This window comes from Coregonus lavaretus (genome assembly GCF_964263955.1).
Source record: "Coregonus lavaretus genome assembly, chromosome: 17".
In the NCBI taxonomy this organism is placed as follows: Eukaryota; Metazoa; Chordata; class Actinopteri; order Salmoniformes; family Salmonidae; genus Coregonus; species Coregonus lavaretus.
In genome coordinates, this window is record NC_140004.1 from 24,474,369 (window position 1) to 24,491,313 (window position 16,945).

A 16,945-nucleotide genomic window follows, 5' to 3' on the forward strand; every position below is an offset into this window, starting at 1 on the left:
ACGATTCTCTAGATGAATAGCATAACTTCTTAAAAACGCGGGTATAGTAGTATTTGTAAAGAATTATAACGCGATCAACAAATTATAAATTGAGTATTTCAGAAACAGGTGCGCAAACATTGATTGCGCATCCTTCCCGCTAAAGATTGTGTGGTGGTAAATGTTGAACAGCACTTCAATTCTCTTCGAAACTCACGTCCTAAGTAGGTAACTATTTTGATGGTCTATCTTCGTCTTTGTTTTTAATATCAAGTAAGTGAATGACAGTGTTGTATTGAAACTCTTTTTTAATGGCTAAGAATTTTTTTTTTTGAATAGGCACATAAAAATGAAAATGAAAAGAAACCAAATATCTTGGGCTTGATAGGATAAATTATCAATTGTTAATCAATCACGCTTTATATTGTATTTCCTTGATTTATAATTAGTAAATACAGTTTAGTATAAAATAACTAGTATAACTAGTATATAATTAAAACGTTAAACAAAACAAATAGTTTTGTGGTGTAGCCTAAAAACTATTATCATTTTATAAGGTTCTTTAGAACTACACCTGAGTGCTGGAACATTATTATTTAGGTTTTTCAGTTTCCGTTTATAAAACACACAAGACATCTTGCTCTTAAAAGAAAATCAAAATTAAACAAAGCTGTGGAAATTGTTAGAAGTAGTGCATAGAGTTGTGTGGTTTGCTTAACTTTGCAATCATTTGTTTGACAGACATTTTAAAGTGAAAAATCTTTGTCTCAGTGTCACTCTGTTACAGTCGAATTGCCCATAGGCTACCAGTGCCAATTCTGTCTCCTTGTTGCTAAAAAGTAGTGCGCTTGCAATTCTTTTTCAGAACCATGGGGATACTATTCAGAAACCAAAGCCTCAGTAGATGGTCCATTGTCATTGGGACTGCGTTGTTGATTGGCGTCCTCTTTATGATGATGGACCTCAATGTCCTACTACCATATAGGAGAGAGCTCAGAGTGTGGCATAAGAACCACACAGACTGGCAGTGGAACACCTTTGCCTCCACCACACCACCACAGTCACAGCCCACTGTGGATGTTTTTAAGTGCTCCCTCAATGACAGCATGCAGAACATTCCATCCTCTATCCCATCTCCCCACCGTAACTTCCTCATGTTCAAACACTGCAGGACATTCCCCCGCCTGCTGTCTCCGACACCCTGTGAAAAAGGCCTTTTTCTCCTGCTGGCCATTAAGTCCACAGCCATCCAGGTGGATCGCAGGATTGCGCTCCGGACCACTTGGGGGAAGAGGGGATATGTTCAGGGTAAAATGGTGAAACTGTTGTTCTTAGTAGGTAAGTCGTCAGACAGAATACAGGGATACCCGCTGCAGCAGCTACTGGAGTGGGAGAGCAGGCAATTTGGGGACATCCTGCAGTGGGATTTTGAGGACAGTTTTTTCAACCTGACCCTGAAGGAGGTCCACTTCCTGAACTGGTTCACCTTGGAATGCCAGTGGGCCCACTACGTGTTCAAAGGGGACGATGACGTTTTTGTTCACACCAGCAATCTAGTTGAATATGTTAAAGGCCGAAAGCCCTCTGAGCAACTGTTCGCTGGTGACATCATTCCAAGAGCCTATCCAATCCGGCATAACCAATGGAAGTACTTCATACCAGTGGAGATGTACCCCAACAAGCCATATCCTCCATACGCTGGCGGTGGGGGCTACCTGATGTCACGTCAGACTGTGCTGAGCCTGGTAGTGGCAGCGTCCAGCACTGACCTCTTCCCCATTGATGATGTGTTTGTGGGCATGTGCCTGCAGAAGATTAATGTCACGCTGACGCACCACTCTGGCTTCAAGACCTTTGGGTTCCGTCAGGTGGTGTCACACTTCAACCCCTGCATTTACAGGGAGATCATGCTGGTGCACAAACTGAATCCCACCGAGATGTGGACCATGTGGTCTCTACTGCAGGACACAAAGCTAAAATGCTTTAGATAAGGATGTGAGGCATAAGGTGTTGTGTGTATGTTGCTGTACTTGTCTATCTTGCTACTGTAAAATAAGCATTCCTTTCATAGAGAAATGTTCCTTATGAATGGTCAGAAATAGCTTCCTTTCCTTCATCCATACGAATATTTGAAGTATTCTGACATATTGCCTTTCCTGTGTGTTCAGACAAGCAAAGATGGTGTACGAGCCTTACGGAGATTTGACTCTTATGACAAGGACCTTTCTAGAAGGTTTCTTGTGTTTTAGGAAGTTGGAACAGAGGTATTGATAGGAAACTTTAAAAACAGGTCTAGTGGGTTACAGAGGTATTGATGGTAAATATAAAATAAACCGGTCTAGTGTGCTCTGGGGGGGTGGTGGGGGTGGGGGACGGGGAGGTGGGGGAGTAGTTAGATACAAGAAATTGTATGAGGTAGCAGCGATTGAAACTTGTCTACTATAGCTGAAATCTGTGGAATGTAATATTATATTTAAACATGATGTCATAATGTTATCCAAAACAAGTGACAATTTCCAGTGTTTAGTCAGTTTCTATTCAAATTAACTTTATTGCTCAGCAGACAGTACTTTCTTTTTTGTTTTTGTTTTGTTTTTAGGGGGTAGATCAGCTTAATATTGCAGATAGTAACTTCCATCAATGTAATTGTCTGCATCACTTCCAATCTTTCTTACAAGGATATAATTTGTGTAAAGAAAATAAATGAGAAGAGAACAATATATACAGTACCAGTCAAAAGTTTGGACACACCTACTCATTCCAGGGTTTTTCTTTATTTTTACTATTTTCTACATTGTAGAATAATACTGAAGACATCAAAACTATGAAATATCACATATGGAATCATGTAGTGTTGTGGCAAATTCGTCCTTATATTGATCAAAGAACCAAAGTATTTCCGGAGTTAATCAATCATTTCCAGTAGCAACAGCGATGTACCAATAACAAAATCCATATCAATGTAAAAATCCACATCAGTAGTAACCAAAAAAGTGTTAAACAAATCAACATATTTTATATTTGAGATTCTTCAAAGTAGCCACCCTTTGCCTTGATGACAGCTTTGCACACTCTTGGCATTCTCTCAACCAGCTTCATGAGGTAGTCTCCTGGAATGCATTTCAATTAACAGGTGTGCCTTCTTCAAAGTTAATTTGTGGAATTTCTTTCCTTCTTAATGCGTTTGAGCCAATCAGTTGTGTTGTGACAAGGTAGGGATGGTATACAGAAGATAGCCCTAGTTGGTAAAATACCAAGTCCATATTATGGCAAGAACAAATCAAATAAGCAAAGAGAAACAACAGTCCATCATTACTTTAAGACCTGAAGGTCAGTCAATATGGAAAATGTCAAGAACTTTGAAAGTTTCTTCAAGTGCAGTCGCAAAAACCATCAAGCGCTATGATGAAACTGGCTCTCATGAGGACTGCCACAGGAATGGATGACCCAGAGTTACCACTGCTACAGAGGATAAGGTCATTAGAGTTAACTGCACCTCAGATTGCAGCCCAAAAAAATGCTTCACAGAGTTCAAGTAACAGACACATTTCAACATCAACTGTTCAGAGGAGACTGCGTGAATCAGGCCTTCATGGTCGAATTGCTGCAAAGAAACCACTACTAAAGGACACCAATAAGAAGAAGAGACTTGCTTGGGCCAAGAAACACGAGCAATGGACATTAGACGGGTGGAAATCTGTCCTTTTGTCTGATGAGTCCAAATTTGAGATTTATGGTTCCAACCGACGTGTCTTTGTGAGACGCAGAGTAGGTGAACGGATGATCTCCGCATGTGTGGTTCTCACCGCGAAGCATGGAGGAGGAGGTGTTATGGTGTGGGGGTGCTTTGCTGGTGACACTGTCAGTGATTTATTTAGAATTCAAGGCACACTTAACCATCCCATCTGGTTTGCGCTTAGTGGGACTATCATTTGTTATTCAATGGGACAATGAACCAAAACACACCTCCAGGCTGTGTAAGGGCTATTTGACCAAGAAGGAGAGTGATGGAGTGCTGCATCAGATGACCTTGGCTCCACAATCATCCGACCTCAACCCAATTGAGATGGTTTGGGATGAGTTGGACCGCAGAGTGAAGGAAAAGCAGCCAACACTTGTTGCTCAGCATATGTGGGAACTCCTTCAAGACTGTTGGAAAAGCATTCGTCATGAAGCTACTGTAAAATAAGCATTCCTTTCATAGAGAAATTATCCTCATGAGTGGTCAAAAATAGGGTAATTTCACATGAGCTCCTGCAAATGTTTTCATCATTCAAAAAGTTAGGGACAGAAATTCATAAGCATTATACCATCTGTTTACAATATTTTGTCCCCTTAAATGATCATTTATTTATGCAATGTTCTTGTAAAGGCCATTTAAAAAGGAACCAAGGATTTTAAACAGAGAGGAGGAATAAAGTGTGTTCAGTGCTTTAGGTTTGTTTAGCGGTTTCAACCTTGACACTGTCCCATGCAGCAGAGTTCAGGTATTTTTTACTGAAAGTTAACCAGCGTTGAACTGCTTCATGTTCTGAACTAACTTAATGAAATGAACAAAAAAGAAAAAAGCATGAGGTTAGTGTGGGCTTTAACTTGTCTGACTCAGGGTTAGTGTTTAAGAGCATGGGAGAAGGCTGACCCATCATAGTTGTCAAGCTTGCTTGCATTATTCCCATTGAGGGCAGGTTCTGCCATCTTCTCCAGCTTGCCCTTAAGTTCCTCATTCTTCTTCTGCAAGTCCACGATAACCGAGTTCAGGAACTCAATCTGTCCCAGACAAGAAGGGATATCACGGACATTGCCACAGTTCAGTTAAAAATAAATGTGACGTAACTTAGAACTCTGGGACACATGAACAACAGGTCATCCAACAGTACCAATATCAAACAAGCAGTTAGTAAATTCACCCCTTTCCCCAACCCACCATACTACTACAAGAACAGTGAACCACAACCTTCACCAATGTGCTTGGCCAGTTCCTATGTTGTGAAAACAAACCCCACATCCTGGTTTGAGCATGGGCAAGGGTAATGAGGGCAACACTGAACAGTACAACTCTGGATTGTCCACCATGAGAAATTGTGGCATCAAGGCATGTCAATTTGCTGGAACTCATACTCAGATAAATGTCCTTTATGAATAGGACATGAGGTCATTTTTTTGAATCCCTGAAAGCTATTGTAAATAAATCCTTATGGGAAATGTCAGAGATGAGGCCTGATTCCTCCTTAAGGCATCTGCATACTAGGTTCGGTTTGCTCCTAGCAGAACTCGGCTATGCGAAGTGAACGTCTATGCCTCGCATACTCCCTTAAAAGACATTTGGTTGAAAAATGAGAAAAAAGTGGCAATAGTACTGTTTGTCCCTCTTGAGACGCCGTAGCCAGTATACACTTCCTCAAACTAGTCAGAATTAATCTGAGTTAACTCGAGATCTGTAATTAATTTTGAAGTTCTTGCCGAGGAGGTCTTAGTCGTGCAATTTTACATCCAAGGTGCAGTATTTCTCAAGTGAAAACGTTTGCATAAAAACGAGTCGTCTCTCATTGAATGACAACAAACACTTAACTGAAGAATGCCTACTGTTGACCAATCACCAACGAAGGCGCGTATACTTCGGTTACAGAACTTTGGCTTGCCTCAAGAAAATAATTTGTGTGTACGAACAGCTGAAAAAACCCTTGCCAAAGACCAAAATGAACAAAACGTCACAAAATGTCATCATAATATACACTGGAGTGTACAAAACATTAAGAACACCTTCTCTTTCCATGACATACACTGACCATGTAAAAGCTATGATCCCTTATTGATTTCACCTGTTAAATCCACTTCAAACAGTGTAGATGAAGGGGAGGAGACAGGTTAAAGAAGGATTGTTAAGCCTCGAGACATTTGAAACATGGATTGTGTGTATGTGTGTTATTCAGAGGGTGAATGGGAAAGACAAAATATTTAAGTGCCTTTGAACGGGGTATGGTAGTAGGTGCCAGGCACACCGGTTTGAGTGTGTCAAGAACTGCAAAGCTGCTGGGTTTCTCACGCTCAACAGTTTCCTGTGTGTATCAAGAATGGTCCACCACCCAAAGGACATCCGGCCAACTTGACACAACTGTGGGACGCATTCGAGACAACATGGGCCGGCATCCCTGTGGAACACTTGACACCCTGAGTCCATGCACTGACGAATTGAGGCTTGAAACTGTTTCGAACTGTTTCGGATGGGAAGCATGCGGATGCATTTAGGAGATGACCAGAAATGTAAATCAACAGGAACTTTCAGGAATTATTTTTCAGAACAAAGAACAGCACAGACAGAACAGGAACCGAAGGGAAATCTACAGTCAAATAGACATGCATGAGTGGAGCTGATGAAAAACAGTAACAAACCGCTGCCTGATTTCCGGGTAGCATGGCCAACATCAGTGACAGAGGAGGAGGAGGTAAATGAGGAAGTGGAGAGGGAGGAGACAAAACAGATCAAAATTAGGACCCACCTAATGGCAGACAATAGATTCAAGTCATCACTGACAGATGGAATAATACTAAAACAACCTAAGAGAAAATAGTGGGTAGGCAAGCATTACAGCTTTATCACTGTAGAACCTCTGACGAACCCATTTTAAAGCCTGTGACCGTAAGTTAAGGGATACAGAAAGATCTTGATTGTTTTTGGTTAAAGTTGTTTGAGGTATCTCAGCACACCTGTGATAAAACAGCTTCATAAATCAATTGTCAGAGGTTCTCTAGTGAGTTTAAATAAATTCTGTATACACTGCCAGCCATGGACTTGGCAGACGTGCATCAGTTTCAGCAGAGTTTAAGCAGAGCTCTCTTTGCCATTTTATGAGCAAAATTGCATTCATTTAGAGGGAATTACCATAACGCTGCTAGTATGAAAGTTGCCATTGTCATAGTATGCTAAGTAACCACGGCACGTCATATGGCAATAGTATGGAAACATATCTTAAATGAATGCACAAGTACAACCTAGGTTAAGTACTTCTTGCTGGATATTGGCGGGAACTGTAACACGCTGTCATGCATGTCGATCCAGAGCATCCCAAACCTTCTCAATGGGTGACATGTCTGGTGTGTAAGCAGGCCATGACAGAACTGGAACATTTTCAGCTTCCAGGAATTGTGTACAGATCCTTGCGACATGGGGCCGTGCATTATCATGCCGAAACATGAGGTGATGGCAGCGGATGAATGGCACGACAATGGGCTTTAGGATCTCGTCACGGTTCAAATTGCCATCGATAAAATGCAATTGTGTTCGTTGTCTGTAGCTTATGCCTGCCCATACCCCCACCACCACCATGGGGCACTCTGTTCACAACGTTGACATCAGCAAACCGCTCACCCAAACGACTCCATACACATTGTCTGCCATCTGCCCGGTACCGTTGAAACCAGGATTCATGCATGAAGAACACAATTCTCCAGCGTGCCAGTGGCTATCGAAGGTGAGCATTTGCCCACTGAAGTCGGTTACGACGCCAAACTGCGGTCAGGTCAAGTCCCTGGTGAGGACGACGACCAAACAGATGAGCTTCCCTGAGACTGTTTCTGACAGCTTGTGCAGAAATTCTTCGGTTGTGTAAACCCACAGTTTCATCAGCTGTCCGGATGGCTGGTCTCAGATGATCCCGTGGTGAAGAAGCCGGATGTGGTGGTCCTGGGCTGGCATGGTTACACGTGGTCTGCAGTTGTGAGGCCGGTTAGATGTACTGCCAAATTCTCTAAAATGACGTTGGAGGCGGCATATGGTAGAGAAATGAACATTAATTTCTCTGGCAAAAGCTCTGGTGGACATTCTTGTAGTCAGTTTGCAAGTTGCACACTCCCTCAAAACTTGAGACATCTGTGGCATTGTGTTGTGTGACAAAACTGCACATTTTAGAGTGCCTTTTATTGTCCCCAGCACGAGGTGCACCTGTGTAATGATCATGCAGTTTTTGTGTGTAAATTTGTACCCCCTTTTTCTCCTCAATTTCATGATTATGATCTTGTCTCATCGCTGCAACTCCCCAACGAGCTCTGGAGGCAAAGGTCGAGTCATGCGTCCTCCGAAACATAACCCGCTAGCTTAACCCGGAAGCCAGCTGCACCAATGTGTCGGAGGAAACACCGTTCAACTGACTACCGAAGTCAGCCTGCAGGCGCCCGGCCCACCACAAGTCTCAAACCCCAGGCTGTAGTGATGCCGCAACACTGCAATGCAGTGCCTTAGACCGCTGCGCCACTCGGGAGGCCATGATCATGCTGTTTAATCAGCTTCTTGATATACCACACCTGTCAGGTGGCTGGATTATCGTGACAAAGGAGAAATGCTCACTAACAGGGATGTAAACAAATTGGTGCACAAAATGTGAGAGAAATACGCTTTTTGTGCGTATGGAACATTTCTGGGATCTTTTATTTCTGCTCATGAAACATGGGACCAACACTTTACATTTTACGTTTATATTTTTGTTCAGTGTAGTATACAAATGCTGAAAAACAATCTCCTGAAAATAAACTCAAGTTCTAATAAGACTACTCCAATGCTTTTTGGCTTAGAATGAGTGCCAGGGAGCCTGCCATGAGGTAGGGAATTAAAATGTCTAGAAATAGGGAAAAGCACCAATTGTTACTTCACTCATCAGTGTCTCCAGCTCCTGATCCTTCTCAGAGATCAAGGCACTGCTTTTATGGATGGGCTTCTGGAGGGAGGCTTTCTCCTCATTTAACTGTTTCTTCAAGTTGGTCTCTCTGTCAAGGACAACACAGAATTATGATACATAGTCATAAGAGTTTAACCACTCTAAAAAGGACTAGTGAAGCATTGACCATGCATAATCTGTGTCATCTCTAATGTCTACTGGAGTACCACCAGCAGCCAACTGGTTGCTTAAGTTCGGTTAAAGGTGCACTATGCAGAAATCGCTCCGCCATTTCCTGGTTCCTAAAATTCTAATAATTTGCCTAATTTCAGTTTATGTGACAAAACAAGCAAGTATAGTGTAGAGAATCATTGTACCATCTAAACCGCTGTGAAATATATTTTCTATAACCAAAAATATTGTATTTTCAGCTGATGTACAAAACCTAAAATAAAAGATGCAAAAACTAAACTTAAGATCGGGAAGTATAGAAATAGTGCACATAGAACAGCTCTACCGCTTATTAGATTTGCTTTCAAAGAGAATGACACATCTATAACACATTTCTATGTGAATTTGGTTGGGTGGCCCAAAATGTTGCCGCTTTAAACTCCATCTTTATACATACATAGAATGGTGCTTGTGAAACTTTATTTCAGAAGCATGGAATAAAAAGGGGAAACGTTTTCTGAAAGGCCAACAATGGCATACAAATTGAAGATGGGAAAAAAACTCAAAGACAAAGCCCATAGCAATGATAATGTGAAAGTGTAAGAGGACTCCACTCGATGGTTTGGAGCACAATGGGATAAAACAGGCTTTGTATTGGACAGACGTGACAGGAGACAGAGACGCGCTTAGTTTATGAACAGAGAGAGATTCAATGTCAGTGGTGTAGAGTCTACAGTATAGCTTGAAAAAAAGAGAAATACAGTGCCTTCAGAAAGTATTCATACCCCTCGACTTACTCCACATTTTGTTGTTACAGCTTGAAATCAAAATTGATTATTTTCTCACCCATCTACACACGATACCCCATAATGACAAAGTGAAAACATGTTTTGAAATTTTTGCACATTTATTGAAAATGAAATACAAAATCTCGTTGACGTAAATATTCACACCCCTTTACTATGACACTCCAAATTGAGCTCAGGTGCATCCAATTTCCTGTGATCATCCTTGAGATGTCACTACAACTTGATTGGAGACCACCTGTGGCCAATTCAATTATTTGGACATGATTTAGAAAGAAACACACCTGTTTATATAAGGTCCCACAGTTGACAGTGTATGTCAGAGCAGAAACTATACCATGAAGTCCAAGGAACTGTCTGTAGAGCACCGAGATAGAGTACTATGTTCCATTCATAAAAATGTTTCAGAAAATTGTACTGTTGCCATACTTCCTAGACTTGTGACGTACCGTTGGGAACGCAAGAAAGTAGGATGTTGAGGCTACCCAAAACACCGTACACAACAAAAAGCTGTCATCAAGGCAAAGGGTGGCTATTTGAAGAATCTCAAATATAAAATACATTTTGATTTGTTTAACACTTTATTGGTTATTTCATAGTTTTGATGTCTTCACTATTATTCTACAATGTAGAAAATAGTAAAAAGAAAGACAACCCCTTGAATGAGTAGGTGTGTCCAAACTTTTGACTGGTACTGTATCTGGGGAAGGGTATAAAACAATTTCTAGAGTTTTTAAAGTTTCCAAGAGCACAGTGGTCTCATCATAATTTTTTAGGGGTTATATGGGCTTTTCGAGAGGCCTTAGTACATGTCTTAATAACTGTGATCACCTAATGTTTGCAACCTTTGCTACTCTACGAGTGGAGTCCCCTTTACGCTATGGCTGGGGACTATATTATTCTTACAGATCAAGATTCTGAGACCCACATGTGCAATATTGCCCACATCAGACAGCATGGGGGCTAATCACAGCTAACATTAATCTAACGTCCTTCAGATCAAAAGTTTTATTTCTGTTCCATTCAAAGGGAATTGGAACTATGCAAAGACTCAAAGGGCAAGAGCAGATGGATGTCATGATGATTAAACTCTTTTTTTGTTTTTTGCAAAGCAGTTACTATGTGGGAAAGTTTCCAATATTGCTCTGTCAAGGATTATGACATTGTTTGAGTTATAAAACAAGTATTAACAATTTTGTTTAAGGGAGATTTCATTTATGAGATTAATTTTTGGAAGTCCTTGTCTTTCTATGTTTGTTCGCTCTGAGATAAGTAAGTGTTGTAAATATTTTCTTTCTTGCTCTATGAAGTAAAGAAAATAGTTTTTTTCCTACATGGGTTCTGTGTTTTTGTTGTGTACGGTGTTTTGGGTAGCCTCAACATCCTACTTTCTTGCGTTCCCAACGGTACGTCACAAGTCTAGGAAGTATGGCAACAGTACAATTTTCTGAAACATTTTTATGAATGGAACATAGTACTTTATTGCATGTTACTCAATGTGCATCGGGTACAATACATGGCATTTCCAACAATGGTTAACATTCTTGTATGACACAACCGATAACATAATGATACAGCCAATTCTTTGACTACAAACACAGTATGTTCAATATGTGACCCGGAACCAAATAAGTGTATTCAATAGATAAGACACTGATCAGTACACTGATAAATAACTAAATGTGGTCATAAATAAATAGATACAAAATTAATAAATATATTAATTCATTAATAAAGCTTCAAGTAGTCACATTGTGATTTCAAGTAGTCACATTTATTATTACACTGTTCCTTTTACCAACCATTGTGTGTAGAGGGTGAGAAGCCTCTTCACAAACATAAGAGTTTCGTGGTGGTCGTTCACATCAAAAGGGAGTTGGCACACTTCTTTGCAGTCTTGGTGGTTGCACATCCAGGATTGCAGGTCTTTGATATGTTGACAGGCCCCATGTTCAGTTCGGCAGCTTCGCTCATGCAACAGAAAGGCAGAAATATGTTTTCCGGTGGTCTTCTCGTTCATCTTCGGCTCCTGGATCCAGCCCACCTGGTTGGACCCAGTATGGGGGGGAAGAATCCCGGACTGGTTCTAGTGGAATATGAAAGATAGAAATGGAAGTCATTTTCTACAGTGTCAATATAATCACCATTCATTGCATTTATGATAAAAGGCAATGATCTACAGTTAATCAGTGCCAATGTTGATTGCTTTTCTTTATAGAGTTTCTTTAGTTTCTTTAACCTTCAAAACATACCAAGTCTAACTCTTTTTGTCCATGATGCAACATCATATACAGTGGGGGAAAAAAGTATTTAGTCAGCCACCAATTGTGCAAGTGTTCCCACTTAAAAAGATGAGAGAGGCCTGTAATTTTCATCATAGGTACACGTCAACTATGACAGACAAAATGAGGGGAAAAAATCCAGGAAATCACATTGTAGGATTTTTTATGAATTTATTTGCAAATTATGGTGGAAAATAAGTATTTGGTCAATAACAAAAGTTTCTCAATACTTTGTTATATACCCTTTGTTGGCAATGACACAGGTCAAACGTTTTCTGTAAGTCTTCACAAGGTTTTCACACACTGTTGCTGGTATTTTGGCCCATTCCTCCATGCAGATCTCCTCTAGAGCAGTGATGTTTTGGGGCTGTCGCTGGGCAACACAGACTTTCAACTCCCTCCAAAGATTTTCTATGGGGTTGAGATCTGGAGACTGGCTAGGCCACTCCAGGACCTTGAAATGCTTCTTACGAAGCCACTCCTTCATTGCCCGGGCGGTGTGTTTGGGATCATTGTCATGCTGAAAGACCCAGCCACGTTTCATCTTCAATGCCCTTGCTGATGGAAGGAGGTTTTCACTCAAAATCTCATGATACGTGACCCCATTCATTCTTTCCTTTACACGGATCAGGTGTCCTGGTCCCTTTGCAGAAAAACTCCCCCAAAGCATGATGTTTCCACCCCCATGCTTCACAGTAGGTATGGTGTTCTTTGGATGCAACTCAGCATTCTTTGTCCTCCAAACACGACGAGTTGAGTTTTTACCAAAAAGTTATATTTTGGTTTCATGTGACCATATGACATTCTCCCAATCCTCTTCTGGATCATCCAAATGCACTCTAGCAAACTTCAGACAGGCCTGGACATGTACTGGCTTAAGCAGGGGGACACGTCTGGCACTGCAGGATTTGAGTCCCTGGCGGCGTAGTGTGTTACTGATGGTAGGCTTTGTTACTTTGGTCCCAGCTCTCTGCAGGTCATTCACTAGGTCCCCCCGTGTGGTTCTGGGATTTTTGCTCACCGTTCTTGTGATCATTTTGACCCCACGGGGTGAGATCTTGCGTGGAGCCCCAGATCGAGGGAGATTATCAGTGGTCTTGTATGTCTTCCATTTCCTAATAATTGCTCCCACAGTTGATTTCTTCAAACCAAGCTGCTTACCTATTGCAGATTCAGTCTTCCCAGCCTGGTGCAGGTCTACAATTTTGTTTCTGGTGTCCTTTGACAGCTCTTTGGTCTTGGCCATAGTGGAGTTTGGAGTGTGACTGTTTGAGGTTGTGGACAGGTGTCTTTTATACTGATAACAAGTTCAAACAGGTGCCATTAATACAGGTAACGAGTGGAGGACAGAGGAGCCTCTTAAAGAAGAAGTTACAGGTCTGTGAGAGCCAGAAATCTTGCTTGTTTGTAGGTGACCAAATAAATTCATAAAAAATCCTACAATGTGATTTTCTGGAGAAAAAAATTCTCAATTTGTCTGTCATAGTTGACGTGTACCTATGATGAAAATTACAGGCCTCTCTCATCTTTTTAAGTGGGAGAACTTGCACAATTGGTGGCTGACTAAATACTTTCTTTCCCCACTGTATGTTGCCATCTGTTTCCATTGGAAGGCTACTACTTGTGTAGTAAGGCACAGGAACAGGACAAACACTGTGGAAGAGAGCACTCAAGTTCGTCCCCAACACAACCCATATTTGACCCGTAACAATTTATCATCAAAATGCTATTGGTCCTAAAAAGACCATGAATATTACTACTAAAGTCACCTACACCACCCATGTTATCTTCACTGTAAGATCAAACAATATTGTGCAATGTTTTGTCTTAGAGTCTGCAGATTACATCTTTACTGAGTGTCTCCCATACATACATTCCTCTCAAGCAAAACACAGTGTTAAAAATAAACGTTCAGTTCTCACCACCACAGAGTTCCATGTCAAATAGCTGTGTAGATCTGGTCAAAGGGGTGTTTGATGATGAGATTTCCAAAAGTTTAAGGGTGCAAGGGTCTTTGCTTATAAATGTGCTGGTTGAGATAAAGATCGTCCAATATGCTTTCTTTCCTTTCCTCTTTCTTTCGAAAATGCATATCGAAATTGCTTTATTGTCATTTTTAGTTATTGTGTGAGTAATCACTACTCCCATTGAGAGTAAATGACGTGTCATTTGGTCAACTCGAGTGTCAGATATTCGGACTTCCCTGACTATTCACCAGATATTGGGGATAGATATTGAGGCTGTCCTGATTCAAAATGTAGGCAAAGGCCTTCATATGTCTAATGACATAGCATATATGGCACAGGCTTTCTTGGGTTCTGAAAACTCAAAAAACCTCACACACAGATCAGTAAATATGGGTTATTATGAATAATTTGATAAGGGCAAAGGTTGAGTGATCGTTTATGGAATATACATTACCAGTCAAAGTTTGGACACACCTACTCATTCAAGGGTTTTTCTTTATTTTTACTATTTTCTACATTGCTGCGCACTTCACCATACACGTCAACTTCCCTGATTACACGGTAGTTCCCCAGGCGCAGCTGGGACCTTTATGGACAGGTAGTTAGCTAATAGTCTATGTATCACATTGGTTCCCATATCCATTCCATTGCCCATCAAAGCACTTGACAGTCGACCATTAGGGTCAGGTTATGTTAGGGAGGTTACAGCACCAGTCACGATGATTCTGCAGGAGACCCATAGGGAGCAAATCACCTTTTTTATTATTGAGTCCCCTGATTTCCCTGTTGTGTTGGGTCTTCCCTGGCTCGCACTACACGACCCCACCTTCTCATGGCCGCAGAAGGTTCTCTCGGGGTGGTCGCGAGAGTGTCAGGGTAGGTGTCTAGCTATTTCCGTTGGTGCAACCACGGTGGAAAGTCCAGACACTACCTCCACCGTGCGCATTCCCCCCGAATACCTCGACTTGGCGCATGCGTTTTCCAAAACGCAGGCGACCAAATTACCAACCCATCGGGTGGGGGATTGTGCGATAAACCTCCGGTTAGACGCTGTGCCTCCCAGGAGTCATGTCTATCCCCTGTCGCAGGCTGAAACGGAGGCTATGGAGACATACGTCTCCGAGTCCCTGCGCCAGGGGTTCATACGTCCATCCACTTCGCCCGCCTCCTCGAGTTTCTTTTTCGTGAAGAAGAAAGATGGAGGTCTGCGCCCTTGCATTGATTACCGGGCACTTAATAAAACTACCATTCACTATAGTTATGCTCTACCCCTCATCTCCTCTGTTATCGAATCAATGCATGGGGCGCGCTTCTTCACGAAATTAGATCCCTGGAGTGCGTACAACCTGGTGCGTGTCCAGGAGGGGGACGAGTGGAAGACAGCATTCAGCACAACCACGGGGCATTATGAATACCTGGTGATGCCTTACGGTTTGATGAATGCTCCATCTGTCTTCCAGTCCTTTGTGAACGAGGTGTTTCGGGACATGCTTGGTCGCGGTGTGGTGGTCTACATCGATGACATTCTGGTGTATTCCGCTACGTGCGCCGAGCATGTGTCCCTGGTTCGCAGAGTGCTGGGCCGACTGTTGGAGCATGACCTGTATGCCAAGGCAGAAACGTGTCTGTTCTTCCAACAGTCCGTCTCCTTCCTCGGATACCACATCACCAACTCAGGTGTGGAGATGGAGGGAGACCGCATTTCAGCCGTGCGTAATTGGCCTACTCCAACCACGGTAAAGGAGGTGCATCGCTTTATTGGCTTTGCCAATTACTGTCAGAGGTTTATCCGGGGCTTTGGCAAGGTCGCAGCTCCCATCACCTCTCTGTCGTCTCGGCTCCACTGGTCTGCTGAGGCTGACAGGGCTTTCAGTAACATGAGGGCTCTGTTCAACTCAGCCCCGGGTACTGGCCCATCCCGATCCATCATTACCGTTCGTAGTAGAGGTGGATGCGTCCGAGGTAGGGATAGGCACTGTCCTATCCCAACGCTCGGGCATGGCACACAAGCTCCGCCCCTGTGCCTTTTTCCTTAAGAAGCTCAGCCCGGCGGAGCAGAACTACGACATTGGTGATCGGGAGCTGTTGGCTGTTGTCAGAGCCCTGACCGCGTGGAGATACTGTCTCGAGGGGGCGAAACACCCTTTCCGCGTCTGGACTGACCACCGTGACGTGGAGTACATCCGGGCAGCGAGAAGGCTGAACCCTCGCCAGCCCAGGTGGACCTTGTTCTTCACCTGGTTTGATTTCACGTTGTCATACATACCAGGTACTAAGAACGTGAAGGCAGATGCACTGTCACGGTTGTACGACACAGAGGAGAGGCCCATAGACAATACCCCCATATTTCCGGCCTCCTGCATTGTGGCGCCGGTAGTGTGGACGCGAACATAGAGCGGGCATTACGCACAGAGACATCTCCACCTCAGTGCCCAGCTGGGCTGCGGTACGTGCCGTCTCTTGTCCGTGATCGTCTTATCTATTGGTCACAGACGTCCCCCTCCTCTGGTCAACCAGGTATTGGTCGTACAGTGCGCTGCCTGACCAGGAAGTACTGGCGGCCTACCTTGGCTAAGGACGTAAGGGTGTATGTCTCCTCCTGCTCAGTGTGCGCCCAGAGTAAGGCACCTTCCAGCGGGTAAGTTACATCCCTTACCAGTTCCACAACGGCCATGGTCCCACTTGTCAATTGACTTCTTCACTGATCTTTTCCTCTCTCAGGGTAACACCACCATCCTGGCACTGTGGCATCAGAGCCAGAGCAAAACTCCTGCGGTGGATGACTGGTTTCGGCGCACGGAGGAGACGTGGAACACTGCCCATATCCACCTCCAGCGCGCCTTGCGTCGCCAGAAGGCCAACGCTGACCGCCACCACAGTGAGGCCCTGGTCTTTGTACCGGGTGATCGGGTCTGGCTCTCGACCCGGAATCTGCCCCTCCGCCTGCCCTGCCGAATGCTGAGCCCGCGGTTTGGGGTGCCGTTCAAAGTCCTGAGGAGAGTAAACGGGGTTACATATAGGTTACTACTCCCTCCTGATTACCGTATTAACCCCTCCCTGTTGCGGGATTTCCACCGTCGCCATCTGTCTCG

At 43.1% G+C, this 16,945-nt stretch overlaps 1 protein-coding gene across 1 annotated transcript; it reads left to right on the forward strand.

The window, feature by feature from the left end:
* Window positions 1-848: 848 nt before the first annotated feature.
* LOC311144729 (N-acetyllactosaminide beta-1,3-N-acetylglucosaminyltransferase 4-like) lies at window positions 849-1,970 on the forward strand (the record flags this gene model as incomplete). Its single annotated transcript, XM_084180824.1, has 1 exon — window positions 849-1,970. One exon carries the CDS (start codon window positions 849-851, stop codon window positions 1,968-1,970), a length of 1,122 nt encoding a protein of 373 aa, XP_084036950.1.
* Between the last annotated feature and the right edge of the window lie 14,975 nt (window positions 1,971-16,945).